A 12,340-nucleotide genomic window follows, 5' to 3' on the forward strand; every position below is an offset into this window, starting at 1 on the left:
TACACTATAGTGCACTCCACTCTACTCCGTGTTAGTCTACAGTGACCTCTGTGCTGGACAGTGTATCCCTTTAAAGCCTGGGACAGACAGGTGCGGCGCGGAACGCTAGGTATTTTGCCGCCTGTGTCGCTGCCATTGCTTTCATACAGTGTTGGACAGATCAGCGTGGGATGATATATCGCGAGTCCTGCCAGGTAGTACCACTTAAATTGAAGCCAGAGCGATTTTTTCTGGCTGCCGCGCTGTATCGTCGGTGAATTAACCAATCACAGCCAAGTGCTGACAACACATGCTTGCCAGGAAAAATCATGAATGAAACTTGTCTACAGAGGTGTCCAAGCACCCTGAAGTGTTTGATCCTTCCAATATTACATACAAGGACAGGCAAGTCAGTATTTTATACATCGACCTGAGATAAGCATCCTTCCTGTAGCCAATTTGATACTGTTGCCTTTTTTAAAATTATTTCTACAGTTCACTACTATTTTTACTAAATAACTGGCTGTAAAAGGACATATACTCTAACACTTTAGTAGGCTACTTGCTATCACTGCTGCTGTACCCTTGAGCAAGGTACTTTACCTAGATTGCTCCAGTAAAAACCCAACTGCATAAATGGGTAATTGTATGTAAAAATAATGTGATCTCTTGTAACAATTGTAAGTCATCCTGGATAAGGGTGTCTGCTAAGAAATAAAATAAAAATAATAATAATAATAATAATAATAATAATAATATTATCAGAAACGTATTGTATGTTTCTTTGCTAAGTTGATCGCTCATTCCATACACCTGCATATAGATGACAGAAAAACAACTTTGAAAAACAAACCAGTGTTTTTATTTAGTAGATTATATGGGGGGCATTACAGCTATCGCCAAAAGTTTTCCATCATTCACTACAGAATTAGGCTAATAATGTTATGTTGATATAACTGAAATTACATATCGCTTTGTAGTTTTCCAAAAATTTAAAAATGTCGAAATCTAACATTAGGTTTTACCTAGGTAAAGTACCTTGCTCAAGGGTACAGCAGCAGTGTCCCCCACCTAGGATTGAACCCACAGCCCTCCGGTCAGGAGTCCAGAGCCCTAACCACTACTCCACACTGCTGCCCTGAAACATGAAATACTGTACTGCTATTGTGGTTTCCGGTAGACTTTTGAGATACCATTTTATAGTTTCTTAGATTGCATGACGTTAAATAAAATCATGTTCATATAGGTTTTGTTTTTAATTATGTCTGCATCTTACCTGTATCTGTCTTCAAAGAAATTGTACTCAATTCTTGCATCTCCCTTGGGCTGAGAGGAGAGTAAAGCATCCACCTTCATAACCAGGTCACTGGCACTAGAAAACAGACAAAAAATTGTTGTGTTAGTAACATACAGTACACCCTGCACCGCAATAAACACAAAATAAGATCTAGCAATACAGCAGAAAAGCTGTAGACACCTGTTTATATTGAATGATTTGTCTGCGGTTCTGTACAACTCTATAAAGATAGGGACAGATGATTCCACTGCAGTATATCCCTGTTGCTGGGGATGTGCATCCCAATTCCTCAGAAGGGGACAGAAATACAATTAAAACATTGAACTCTAGCAGAAGCAGCAAGCCAGCAGAAAAGGAGTGATTAGGGTTGGCACAGACCTGTGACAAGTTCTTATATCTATTTTTCTGTTGGCTTTGCAATTTATAAAACAATGGAAATGTAATGACATTCTGGAACCAAATTCAGTCTCTGTGCGTTCAACATAATTTTGAGAATTGGCCCAGGTTCAGTTCAAATAAAACTGACATAAAATAAAATGACATACTATTATGTGGCATCCAATTCATGGCAAATACATAGACATCTAATTTAAGACTGTAACCCCGACAATAGTAATGAGCAATACCAGACTAATTAGAATATGTTAGAAATATACCGATCATCTTCTATTCCCAGTTGCTCAATTTTGCTCCGTATTCTCTCTCCAGAAGTCTTCAGAATGATGCTTTCTAACAGGAGGAAATCATCCTGGTTGAAGACTTCACCATCTTCAAGAGGCCCAATTATCTGGAACAGATTATCAATCAATATGTCAGGTCACACTCTTCAGATTAGTTTACTAACAATATTTATTGATGCCCAAAACATTAAAACAGAACTAAGCCACTAAATTAATCTAGTTACTTGAACAGTTTATTTCAGTAAATAACATATAGTTTACAAAATTGGGAGGGCTGTTTTAGCAATGTAGTTTAATTGCACTGTTTCTGAATGTTTGTTTTACGTTGTCACGTGTGTATTAACAACTAGATTGTGCTTCTTTTTTAATTTGCCTCAAAACAATAAGAGTAAATGGTACAGTTTAGTATAAAGCAATTAGTGTATATTTTTTACAAATATTTCTAAATGTACTTAATACTGTTGTACGAAACAGAAAAATCTCACTCACCCGCCCATTGCTGATCACTGCCCTCTGTCCTTTCTTCAGCTTCAGCACATCTCTGCAGAAGGCAGCATGGGAGAGCAGAAAGTCTACTTTGGGAGAGTCATACGCACTCTTAAACAAGCCAATATCCATACCCTGAAAAGCAGAATGAAATCTTACTTTACAAGAGAAATATACCTCATAAACAAACATATTCTTTGTCATATTATCAGATATTAAGTAGTAACTGTGAGGTACAGTCATATCATTTAGTATAACTAACTGAAATAAATAACATCTGCAATCATTTGTAAGATATTGCTTTAAAATCAGTCCAACCTAATTTGCCTAGTCAGAAAGGTCACCATAACTTCTGGGCAGCAGTGTGGAGTAATGGTTAGGGCTCTGGACTCTTGACCGGAGGGTCGTGGGTTCAATCCCAGGTGGGGGACACTGCTGCTGTACCCTTGAGCAAGGTACTTTACGTAGATTGCTCCAGTAAAAACCCAACTGTATAAATGGGTAATTGTATGTAAAAATAATGTAATTGTATGTAAAACATAATGTGATATCTTGTAACAATTGTAAGTCGCCCTGGATAAGGGCGTCTGCTAAGAAATAAACAACAACAACAACAACTTATGTTAGGATGTACTCAATATAATGTTAAATTACAATTAAATAAAAAAAATGTTGGCAACATACATATTGTGATGCTGTTCATTTCAATGTTATTCCCCAGAGTAGTATGGTTTTAACGTATACCTCGTTTCCACTGCGTGGCACAACAGACTTCTGCTGCCCATAGCTAGGCCCACATATCAAAAGAGCATTTCAGTGCATTTTTCCCCTAAATCTGGCCAACCTCAGAAATTCTTGCTGTGCATTAAAAGATTACTGGGGGATTGTGAGATTGTATTGTGTTTGGTTTTTTAAAAAAACAAAACAGCAGTAACAAATACATTTAACCATAGATAGGCTTGTTATAAATAAAAAGGAATCGGTTAAGTAGAGCACAGCCAAACAAACAGCCAGGATCACAAAGAAAAGGATGGTGAAAACATGTGTACATGCTAATGACTTAATTACTGCTTCTAGAAGGGCAAACTTAAGGTCATACCATTTCAAGACTTTGTTTTACTAATTTTATTTTTACTGAATGGGTGTCAGTACTGATAATCAAGACTTTTTTTTTTTACTAAACATATTATCGTTCATTTTAATTTTGGATTAATGTTTAGTCATTTAAAGTTTTATTTAACAAGCAACAGTGCATTCAGACAAACAGATTATTAAGGAAGTACCGGAAACCATAGGGTGTCAATAAATATTGACACCTACACTTCTGTATATTTTTATTACAGTGGATATAAGTCTGGTATGACACAGTAGATTCATACACTTACCCCGACTGCAAAGTCTGCAACATCTGCCCCAGACTCCACAGCCTCAGCCGTGTCCTCCTTGGACAGCTTGGTGATGAAATTCTTGGCGTGGTTGGCTGTCTGCGTCTGAATGGCTGCCCAGATCGCTCTCGCAATATGACTGTTCTCTGGCGTTGCTTTTTCAGCAGGGTTGTTTACCATACCAATTCGAACATTATTACTGGATTTCTGAAAATGAATAATATCTCATGAAGCTCTGACATTCCTTCTTGCACCTTACAGTGCTTTACATATCGATATATGGTTTAATATGCAGTGGTTTCCTATACTTCCTAGATAGCTTATTTAGGAAATAGTGGATTAGGCATAATTTCCCACCTGTTCCAAGCACAAAAGCACTTTTATGAAATTCATAGGAGGTCCAAAGAAGGCAGCCTCATATCGGAGGAAAATGTATGGGTTCGTTCTTTTATCCAGAATTTTTTATTTCATTTTTTTTTTTTTTTTTTTTTTTTTTTTTATGTATTCCTGCAAAAAGGGCAAATCCAAGCTCTTTTCCATCTTAGAAATCATTTCATCTCTGTATCCACACTGCATAAAATGCTGAGGAAATAATCACGTTTATACACTATAGCATTGTAGGGGTGGAAATAAGGACCCATTGTATAGGACTTTGATCAATTTCAGGTTTTACTAGGCTTTTAATAAGACAAGTGTCAACAGGGTTCTTGCGGAGATAAATGATGAACAAGGAGCCAGTCTAGGTGGGGAACTAACTTACCATATGTTTTATAGAGTCATATAATAACTGCCTTCCTGAAGGCTGGTCAAAATCTCCAACAATCCAGAAAGTAACCGGTCGAATATAGGTGTCATCTACAATAAAAAAAATAAATCAATAAATGCATAAATAAATCGATTAAGCTCCAAAAATAACTTCTTATGGAGTATCTCAACGTAAATAATGTAATCGTTCACAGGAATACAGTCTGCACTCTATATAGCTGTCCATGCATACAGTACACATGCCATGCATTAAGAGGGGCAGAATTGTGTTGGTTAAATGGAAATTCTAAAACCCTGGTGAGATAGATATGTTTGAACATTTTGCCTTTATTATTACAAAATCGCCGTTGAAAAAGCCAAAAACAATGTAGCACAATAACAGGAAATAAACAAGACATTGGGTCATCTGATTAGTAATGCATAGGGTCCTGTGTTTTACGCGACCTGTTTTTTCAACTGTAATTCAACTGCTATCCCCTAGATGTCCCTGCAGCCACTCCTGTTATAGTAATCAAATTCACAATTAAGAAATCAACACATTACACTTTGACTAATTTGAAAAATAAAAGCTAATTATGATGAGTATAAATGGTAATTGAATAAATTGATGCGTTAAAAGAAAAATCGAGAGACCTAAACATGGAGTCAAAGACATTGCAATCAAAAAGCATTTCATTGAGCGATTGCACGCAACAATATCCACCTGGTGTTCTGTACACTGATGGATATAATTTACTTTGCACAACTTGCAATTTATCTTTGGATCACACTCGAAAGTCAACAATAGACCGACATTTATCATCAGAAAAACACAGAAAACGAAAGTCTGAGATTGACAGCTATGAGACGGCGTCCTCCAGTAAAAAAACATAAGGGGGAAAAAAAAACGTAAGGGGGACGAAAATTACGAATGCCGTCGAGGTGTTATTTTTTATTTGACAGAGGCATTTTTTGTGCTAATATTCCCCTGGAAAAAATTGATAATCCCAAACTACGTGCATTTCTAAACAAACATATAATAAATGCGGGAGCAATTCTTACAGCAGGTCAACTGAGAAAGGAATATCTACCCCAAATTGCTGAGCTGCATAAAATGAAAATTATACAACTGGTAAAAATGTCTGACAGTGTATCTGTAGTTACCGACGAGTCTACAAATGCAAAAGATCAGTATGCTTTGCACACTTTGTTTGTTCTCCAAGGACTATCGAATACCTTCAAACTGAAAATAATATTAGCCGATACAGTTAATCTGCACTCTGTGAATTACTCATCGGTGGCACAGGGCGTTGTGAAATGTTTAAACGCATTTGAAGTTAATTTTAATAAAGTAACTGGATTTGTCTCCGATAATGCCAGTTACATGATCAAGGTATACAATGACACTCTTTGAGATTTACTGCCAAATTCAGTACATTTGTCTTGTAATGCCCACATAATAGCCCTTGACAGTAATATCTGAGCAAATCATTTTCCGAAAGCAGACAAGCTGGTTGCAACCGTTGAAAAAATTGTTTAAACATTGCCCAAGCAGAAAACTGTTTTAAAAGACCACCTGACAGAAGCAATCCAACAGGAAGGCTGTACTTTACCCATAAAGTTGCCACCTAAGCCATGCATAACACAATGGGGCACTTGGTATTCTGCTGCTGAATGTCACTCCAAATACATCCCTTTTTAGCAGGCTTTGTGGAAAAGGAAATGCACATTTCAAACACTGTAGTGTTAAGGGACCTCCAGAAATTGCTTAAAGATGTGCAAAGTTTAAAATCTCAACTCTCCCTAATTGAAACTCATGCGAAGGGACTGGTAGATCTGATTCACTGCTTTGAAAGCCGTGAAGTGAGAGTCCAACAAACATATAATAATCAAACTGTGTAAAAACCTTCTATGACGTTTCTGAAAAACAGATTAATTTCTACAACCCGGATCAATGCAAGAAACCACGTTTTTTTCAACCAGCTCATAACTTTCTGATGGCATTAAAGATATTCAACCCACAACAAATGTGTAGTTTGGCTCTGGAAGCCCTCCCATTATATTCTATTCCAGGATTTGATGCTGACTGTAAATCAGAAATGGACAAATGCCTACCATATGCAAAAGAAAACGGCAGTAGAATGACTTTGAAGGAATTTTGGATTAAAGATGAAGAATCATTTTCCAATTTAACACGAAAGGCTAAAATATATTTGTCAGCTGTTACCAATTCTGTAGATACTGAAAGAAGTGCTTCTTCTTATGGCCAAGTTTTTACAGAACAAGTTCAATCTATGAAGGAAGGCAGGGTTAACCAACTGACGATGCTTAAGTTTAATAGCAACATTTAATGCATGGGACATTTTCTTTAATAAAACTCTAAGTGACACTTAATGTGCTGCTTGCGAACAAAAAATAATAATTATTATTATTATTATTATTATTATGTTATATTTGTAATAAATATGTTACGACTTTGATGTTATGTTATTTTATATAAATTGTTCCGGGAATCAGTGCTGTTTTTTTAAAATATTTTGTTGACAAATGATGTGTTCCTACTAGTAAACTGAAACATTTAAATTATTTATTTACACATTCTAAGAAATAATATTGAATAAGACGTATTAGTAATAAAGGGATGCATGTCCGTAGCTGCTGCTGCCGCCTAATCAACTCGCCAATGCGCGTTAATAGAATGATTGAGATGATTAAAGGAATCGGGAGATTATTAATCAATAAGTGGTTTAATTAAGCAGACTACATGACCACCTTGCGATGGGAGGAATGAAGTGCAGCCTAAGAAGGCAGGTCACGTAAAACACAGGGCTCTAGTAATGCAGTATTGATGTGTTTTTTGTCAAGGTCAAACCAAGAAAGGCAGGTCAGGGTGAGGAAAAACACAAAAGTAAAACACACAGAACAAGAATTACCATAGATTTCCCTGGAAGACATTCCTGGTCAAGCAAGATCAGGAAATAAAACAAAATGAAAAGAAATCAGAATAATAAATAATGCAGAAACAAAATGATTAAAATAGACGGGGGGGGGGGGGGGGGGGGGGGGGGGGGGGAGTCCAATTCAGACAATCATTATTGTAACAGATGAACATTTGGACTGGAAACTTTAAAAGATACACTGCAATTACAGAAGTGTTCTTGCATTTAGAAGCTTCATAAATTAGTGAGAATACAAGGGATTATAAAATGTTATGGTCACAACAAGTGCGATCAATGAATAACAATCTTCATAACACAGTGCTCCGCTTGGTTCACGGTTAAAAAATTCACATATTATTTTGATTCGCAGATAGGTTGACAGTATTTATTGATGTGCAAAATAGATTGTGAATCCCATAGTATCCCATAGCCGCTCCAAATAAATTAACAAGCTGATAGACCAGATGTTAGGGGTGTAACACTTCATTGTGAATCAAGGAATTGTGATACTTTCTTTACATGACAGTAGGGTAATGGAGTTATTTATCATTTGTACTGTGACAGAAGACCAAAAGCACAGCATGGCTCACGGTCACCAAATGGTTCTTGAATGAAGAATACCAATTTTTTGCAGTGGGTATGAATACATACGTCCCCCATCTCATTTATTTTTAGTCTTTTAACAAAATAGCCCGTTATGAAATGACCATTTGATCATATCATGCATTACACAAGCAGCCCATCAGGACCATGTATCACTAAATGTATCATATTATTACATTAGTGCATCATTGCACCCCTACCAAGTACCACACTTTTTACCTTTCTTAGTCAAGTAGTTCATGCTGTTGGCCACTGCAGCAGTCTTCTCTTTGGTATCAAGAAAAGTAAACCTTGCATAATCATCCACAAAGTAGCTGTCTGTAAAAACAATCAATGAAAGGGCTTTCAATATAAACCACAAAGGGAAGCTTACATGTTAATTATTAAATTTTTTTCAAATGCAACAGATAAACCTTTTCCCTGAAGTAAATTTACAGAACAGCATAACAGAATTCCAAGAGGTAACAAGTTGGAGAATTATTCTTCAAATCAAATGGCTGTTTAATACTTTGATGAGTAGTGGAGAAGCATTTAGAAATAGGCAATACTGCCCCTAGTCCCTCCACATTCCTGCCAAAAAGATCTGGCTTGTCTATATCTCACAGTTTATCCACAGCTTTATAGAACTCAATCAAAAATGTCAGGCAAAAGTGTAAGAAACCAAGAAGTTGATTTGATCTTGATTGTATTGGCGCATTTTACAAATCTGGGAAAACCCCTTGGATTGCATCTTTCGTTTCACAATTGCTGCAAAATGCACTATGAATTGCTGGTTGACTTCTTCCAGTGGTATAAACTGATCAAATCAACACAAGTCAAAAAAGACAAATATTTCAGGTAGTGTCATTGGTAAAGTGACATTATCCAGAATGTTGCCTAATTGTCACTTACTCATTTTTGAAAAGTCAATGTACTGCCTGGTAGCCGAAAGAATCCTCGAGTTTATTCTTGGTACAACATTGGGCTGGTTCATTACAAAATCAACAACGTCTTGATCAGTTGTGAGTTCACCCTGTAAGAGAACATAGGAATATTACCAAACAGTTACAATTTAGTTCAATTGAGCCTTGAGTAAATCAACAAAGTCTGTTACTTTTTTTTTCTTTTTTTTTTTTTTTTAAATTTAGTCGTTGCCAATTTTTTTTTTTATTATTTTCTCCCAATTTGGAATGGCCAACTATTTTTTTAGGCTCAGCTCACCGCTACCACCCCTGCGCTGACTTGGGAGGGCGAAGATGAACACACGCTGTCCTCCGAAGCGTGTGCCGTCAGCCGACCGCTTTTTTTCACACTGTGGACTCACCATGCAGCCACCCAAGAGCTACAGTGTTGGAGGACAACGCAGCTCTCGGGCAGCTTGCAGGCAAGCCTGCAGGCGTCCGGCCAGACTACAGGGGTCGCTGGTGCGCGGTGAGCAGAGGACAGCCTGGCTGACCTAACCCTCCCTCCCCCCGGGCGGTGCACTGCCAATTGAGCGCCGCCCCCTGGAAGCTCCCGTCCTCGGTCGGCAAAGGAATAGCCTAGACTCGAACTCGCGACGTCCAGACTGTAGGGCACATCCTGCACTCCACGTGGAGTGCCTTTACTGGATGCGCCACTCGGGAGCCCAGTCTGTTACTTTTCTGTCTAATGTTCACACTACAAAACGAGTAAAATGTTTTTATGAGATATTGCAAGATTGCAACCTGATTTTGAATGCTTTAGCTCCATTGCAAAATATGTCCCATGTTGGCTAAAAGCATAAAACCACAATTGAGTGAAAATGTAAACCAAAAACGTATTAAATCAATGTTGGTGGTTTGACACAAGTAATTTCTTACTTGGATTGTTGTAACATAAAGGGGTAGTTTTTTATGGAATTCATAACATTGTTAAAATAACCTGGATAACCTCCTACTTTGTGCAGTAGTAGTACACATGTAACGGTTTGGCTTCTAGAATTACTAAGTGGCGAAGCATGTTTCTAAGTGAATTGTGTCCCTGCAGTAAAAAGAAAACATGCTCTGGACAAATGTAGTAACCAGACAGTAAATAATCAAATTCTAGTTGGCCGACACTACAGTTTTATCTATTTAAACATTGCAGACTTGTGTACAAGCTTGCAGGGCACATATCGTTTTAACCCTTTGCGGTTCTATGTCAGACCTGGTCCGACATCTCAATTTTCCCTTTCCGGTCCAATGTCGGACTCTGTCCGACATCATCAAAAAGACACAAAAAACAGGTCTCTAGTCGTTTTTTCTCCAGAAAAAGCCGAGAAAACCTTTCAATGGCCAAGTGAGACCGATAAGATCCGAAAAAAAAAAGTGGGCGTATCTCATGAATACTGATAGACCCGACATCACATAGATAACACGGACATACACATAACAAGATAGCTGCTTCCGCATCCAGCACTCAGAGAATATCACAGACATTTGCAAAGCTTTTTGAGATGTTATAGTAATAAAATAACGACTTGGATCACATTATTGAGGAGTTTGGTGATAAAAACGAGTGATCAGGAGATGATTGATCGGTATGTACGACTATTATTATTATTATTATTTATTTATTAGCATATGTGAAAGCTATAGCGAACGAAAGGGTGGGGCGGTGCTGGAGATGCAGTACTGAGTGTCCTGTTGATATGCAGTGCCTTTTAAACCTGTTTTACTGTGAAAAAAAATACTTTTAAACAGCGCGTCTAAAATAAACTGCGCGTGTGAATATAAATTGGACCTGACGCGCCTGACACACGCTGAATAAAAGGACCGCTAAGGGTTAAATGTTTTCTTGTTTGGATGTCAGTTTCTATGAGAGCCTGTGGGGATAATAACCTTGTAGAAATGATGGGGGAACGAAACACGCACAGTCACAGTTTTTTAGTCTATCTATGAGCATAATGATTTACTAGTCACACTGGTGTGTTTGGCAAGAACCCTTAGCGTAAGTCATCCTAGGGTAGTCTTTCTTTAATGTTACTTAGTGATAAGAGTAAATATCAAATGAGCAGGGCTAAGTGAAATCTAAACTGGAGGTTCCTGTGCAGCAGTATAATGTATTCTTGTGTCAGAAAGAATGATTCTTGGTGGTAAATCTCCCTCCCGACCTGTGAGGGTGCAAAGTAACAGAGTACATTGGACTGCTTGGCCTGACACTTCTTTCCTAGGGTTGAAAGGAAGTTGGTCATTTAGAAAAGGGGCGGAGCTTTGGTACATTAACACATCGACCCGGAAGGGAAAAGATGTGGCAGCCGCGGATTGGAGGAGTGGCTGCAATTGTTTACCAAGGGGTCATGAGTGACAGTATAAGTAGGGGTCGAAGTGACGTAATCTGTTCCTTCGTTTTGGTTAATGAAAAAGAACCCAGAAGGACCTGTGTTTTGTTTACCCGTATCGTGAGTGTTTGTTTGTTTTGTCTAATTGTTACTTCTTATTATTAGACAGCTAACACATTCCGGAGCTGTCGCCAGAGGCCAGCAAAAACCCGGAACAGCACTGCACTTGTATCACAAATAACTGTATTTGCACCACAAGCACTAATTCAACGGACTTGTGTATGTGTTTTGTGTGGTTGTACAATAAACTGGACTATTATTTTGGGACAAACCAAGTAATACACGCCACTGTATTACTTACTATCATTATTGTTTACTGTTTGTTTTGCTGTCAGGCACTGGACATACAAACCCATAAAACAACTTTGCACCTGGATTATAGTTGTCCGTCTTTTCATTGATCAATTGCACCTGCACACTGTTAACCAATTTGCCACCATTCTCTACTGACATTGCTCTACTAACCAGATAGACGGCTCTCTGGTAGAAGCTTGTGGTCTCCAGGATCTTGTGCATAGTCACAGTTTCCAGCTCATCAGCATCCAGCTGCTCTCGCTGGTATGGCATCCCATTGTACAGAGCCACAGGGAGAGGGCCCACACCAGTCTGCTCATAGTAACTCCTTCCCTCCTGAAAACAATGGCAAGCAGAACACTCACACTGAACACATAATTCATCCACAATTTCAAACATTCAATCATAAAATCAGAGGTAACTATACCAAGGAAAACACCTTCATCAGTGTTTAGGTAATGACTCGTGCAGATTATTCAAAGAAGTAAAAATTGTAAAATCCTTTCAGTTGCCATAAAATGCTTCTGTGATTCTTTTTTTTTTTACAGTTTTCCTTATTTCAATCTCCTGTGCATTTGCCCACATTGTCTGAAATGTTATTTTCTTCCGATAGT

General features: G+C 37.9%; 1 protein-coding gene across 5 annotated transcripts in view; it reads right to left on the bottom strand.

The window, feature by feature from the left end:
* Positions 1–12,340, bottom strand: part of LOC117416550 (UDP-glucose:glycoprotein glucosyltransferase 1-like) — a 51,387-nt gene that overhangs the window by 19,436 nt on the left and 19,611 nt on the right. For 4 of the 5 annotated variants that reach the window (XM_034027692.3, XM_059034592.1, XM_059034590.1 and 1 more), the window contains exons 18-26: positions 11,898–12,062; positions 9,005–9,125; positions 8,333–8,431; positions 7,505–7,528; positions 4,588–4,682; positions 3,828–4,034; positions 2,446–2,577; positions 1,933–2,063; positions 1,256–1,351 (exon numbers count right to left, since the gene is read on the bottom strand). In XM_034027692.3, the coding sequence (XP_033883583.3) occupies positions 1,256–1,351; positions 1,933–2,063; positions 2,446–2,577; positions 3,828–4,034; positions 4,588–4,682; positions 7,505–7,528; positions 8,333–8,431; positions 9,005–9,125; positions 11,898–12,062 (1,070 nt within the window). The remainder of the gene's footprint in view (positions 1–1,255; positions 1,352–1,932; positions 2,064–2,445; positions 2,578–3,827; positions 4,035–4,587; positions 4,683–7,504; positions 7,529–8,332; positions 8,432–9,004; positions 9,126–11,897; positions 12,063–12,340) is intronic. The other variant, XM_034027693.3, reaches the window with a different exon arrangement.

This window comes from Acipenser ruthenus, chromosome 12, assembly GCF_902713425.1.
Source record: "Acipenser ruthenus chromosome 12, fAciRut3.2 maternal haplotype, whole genome shotgun sequence".
Taxonomy (NCBI): Eukaryota; Metazoa; Chordata; class Actinopteri; order Acipenseriformes; family Acipenseridae; genus Acipenser; species Acipenser ruthenus.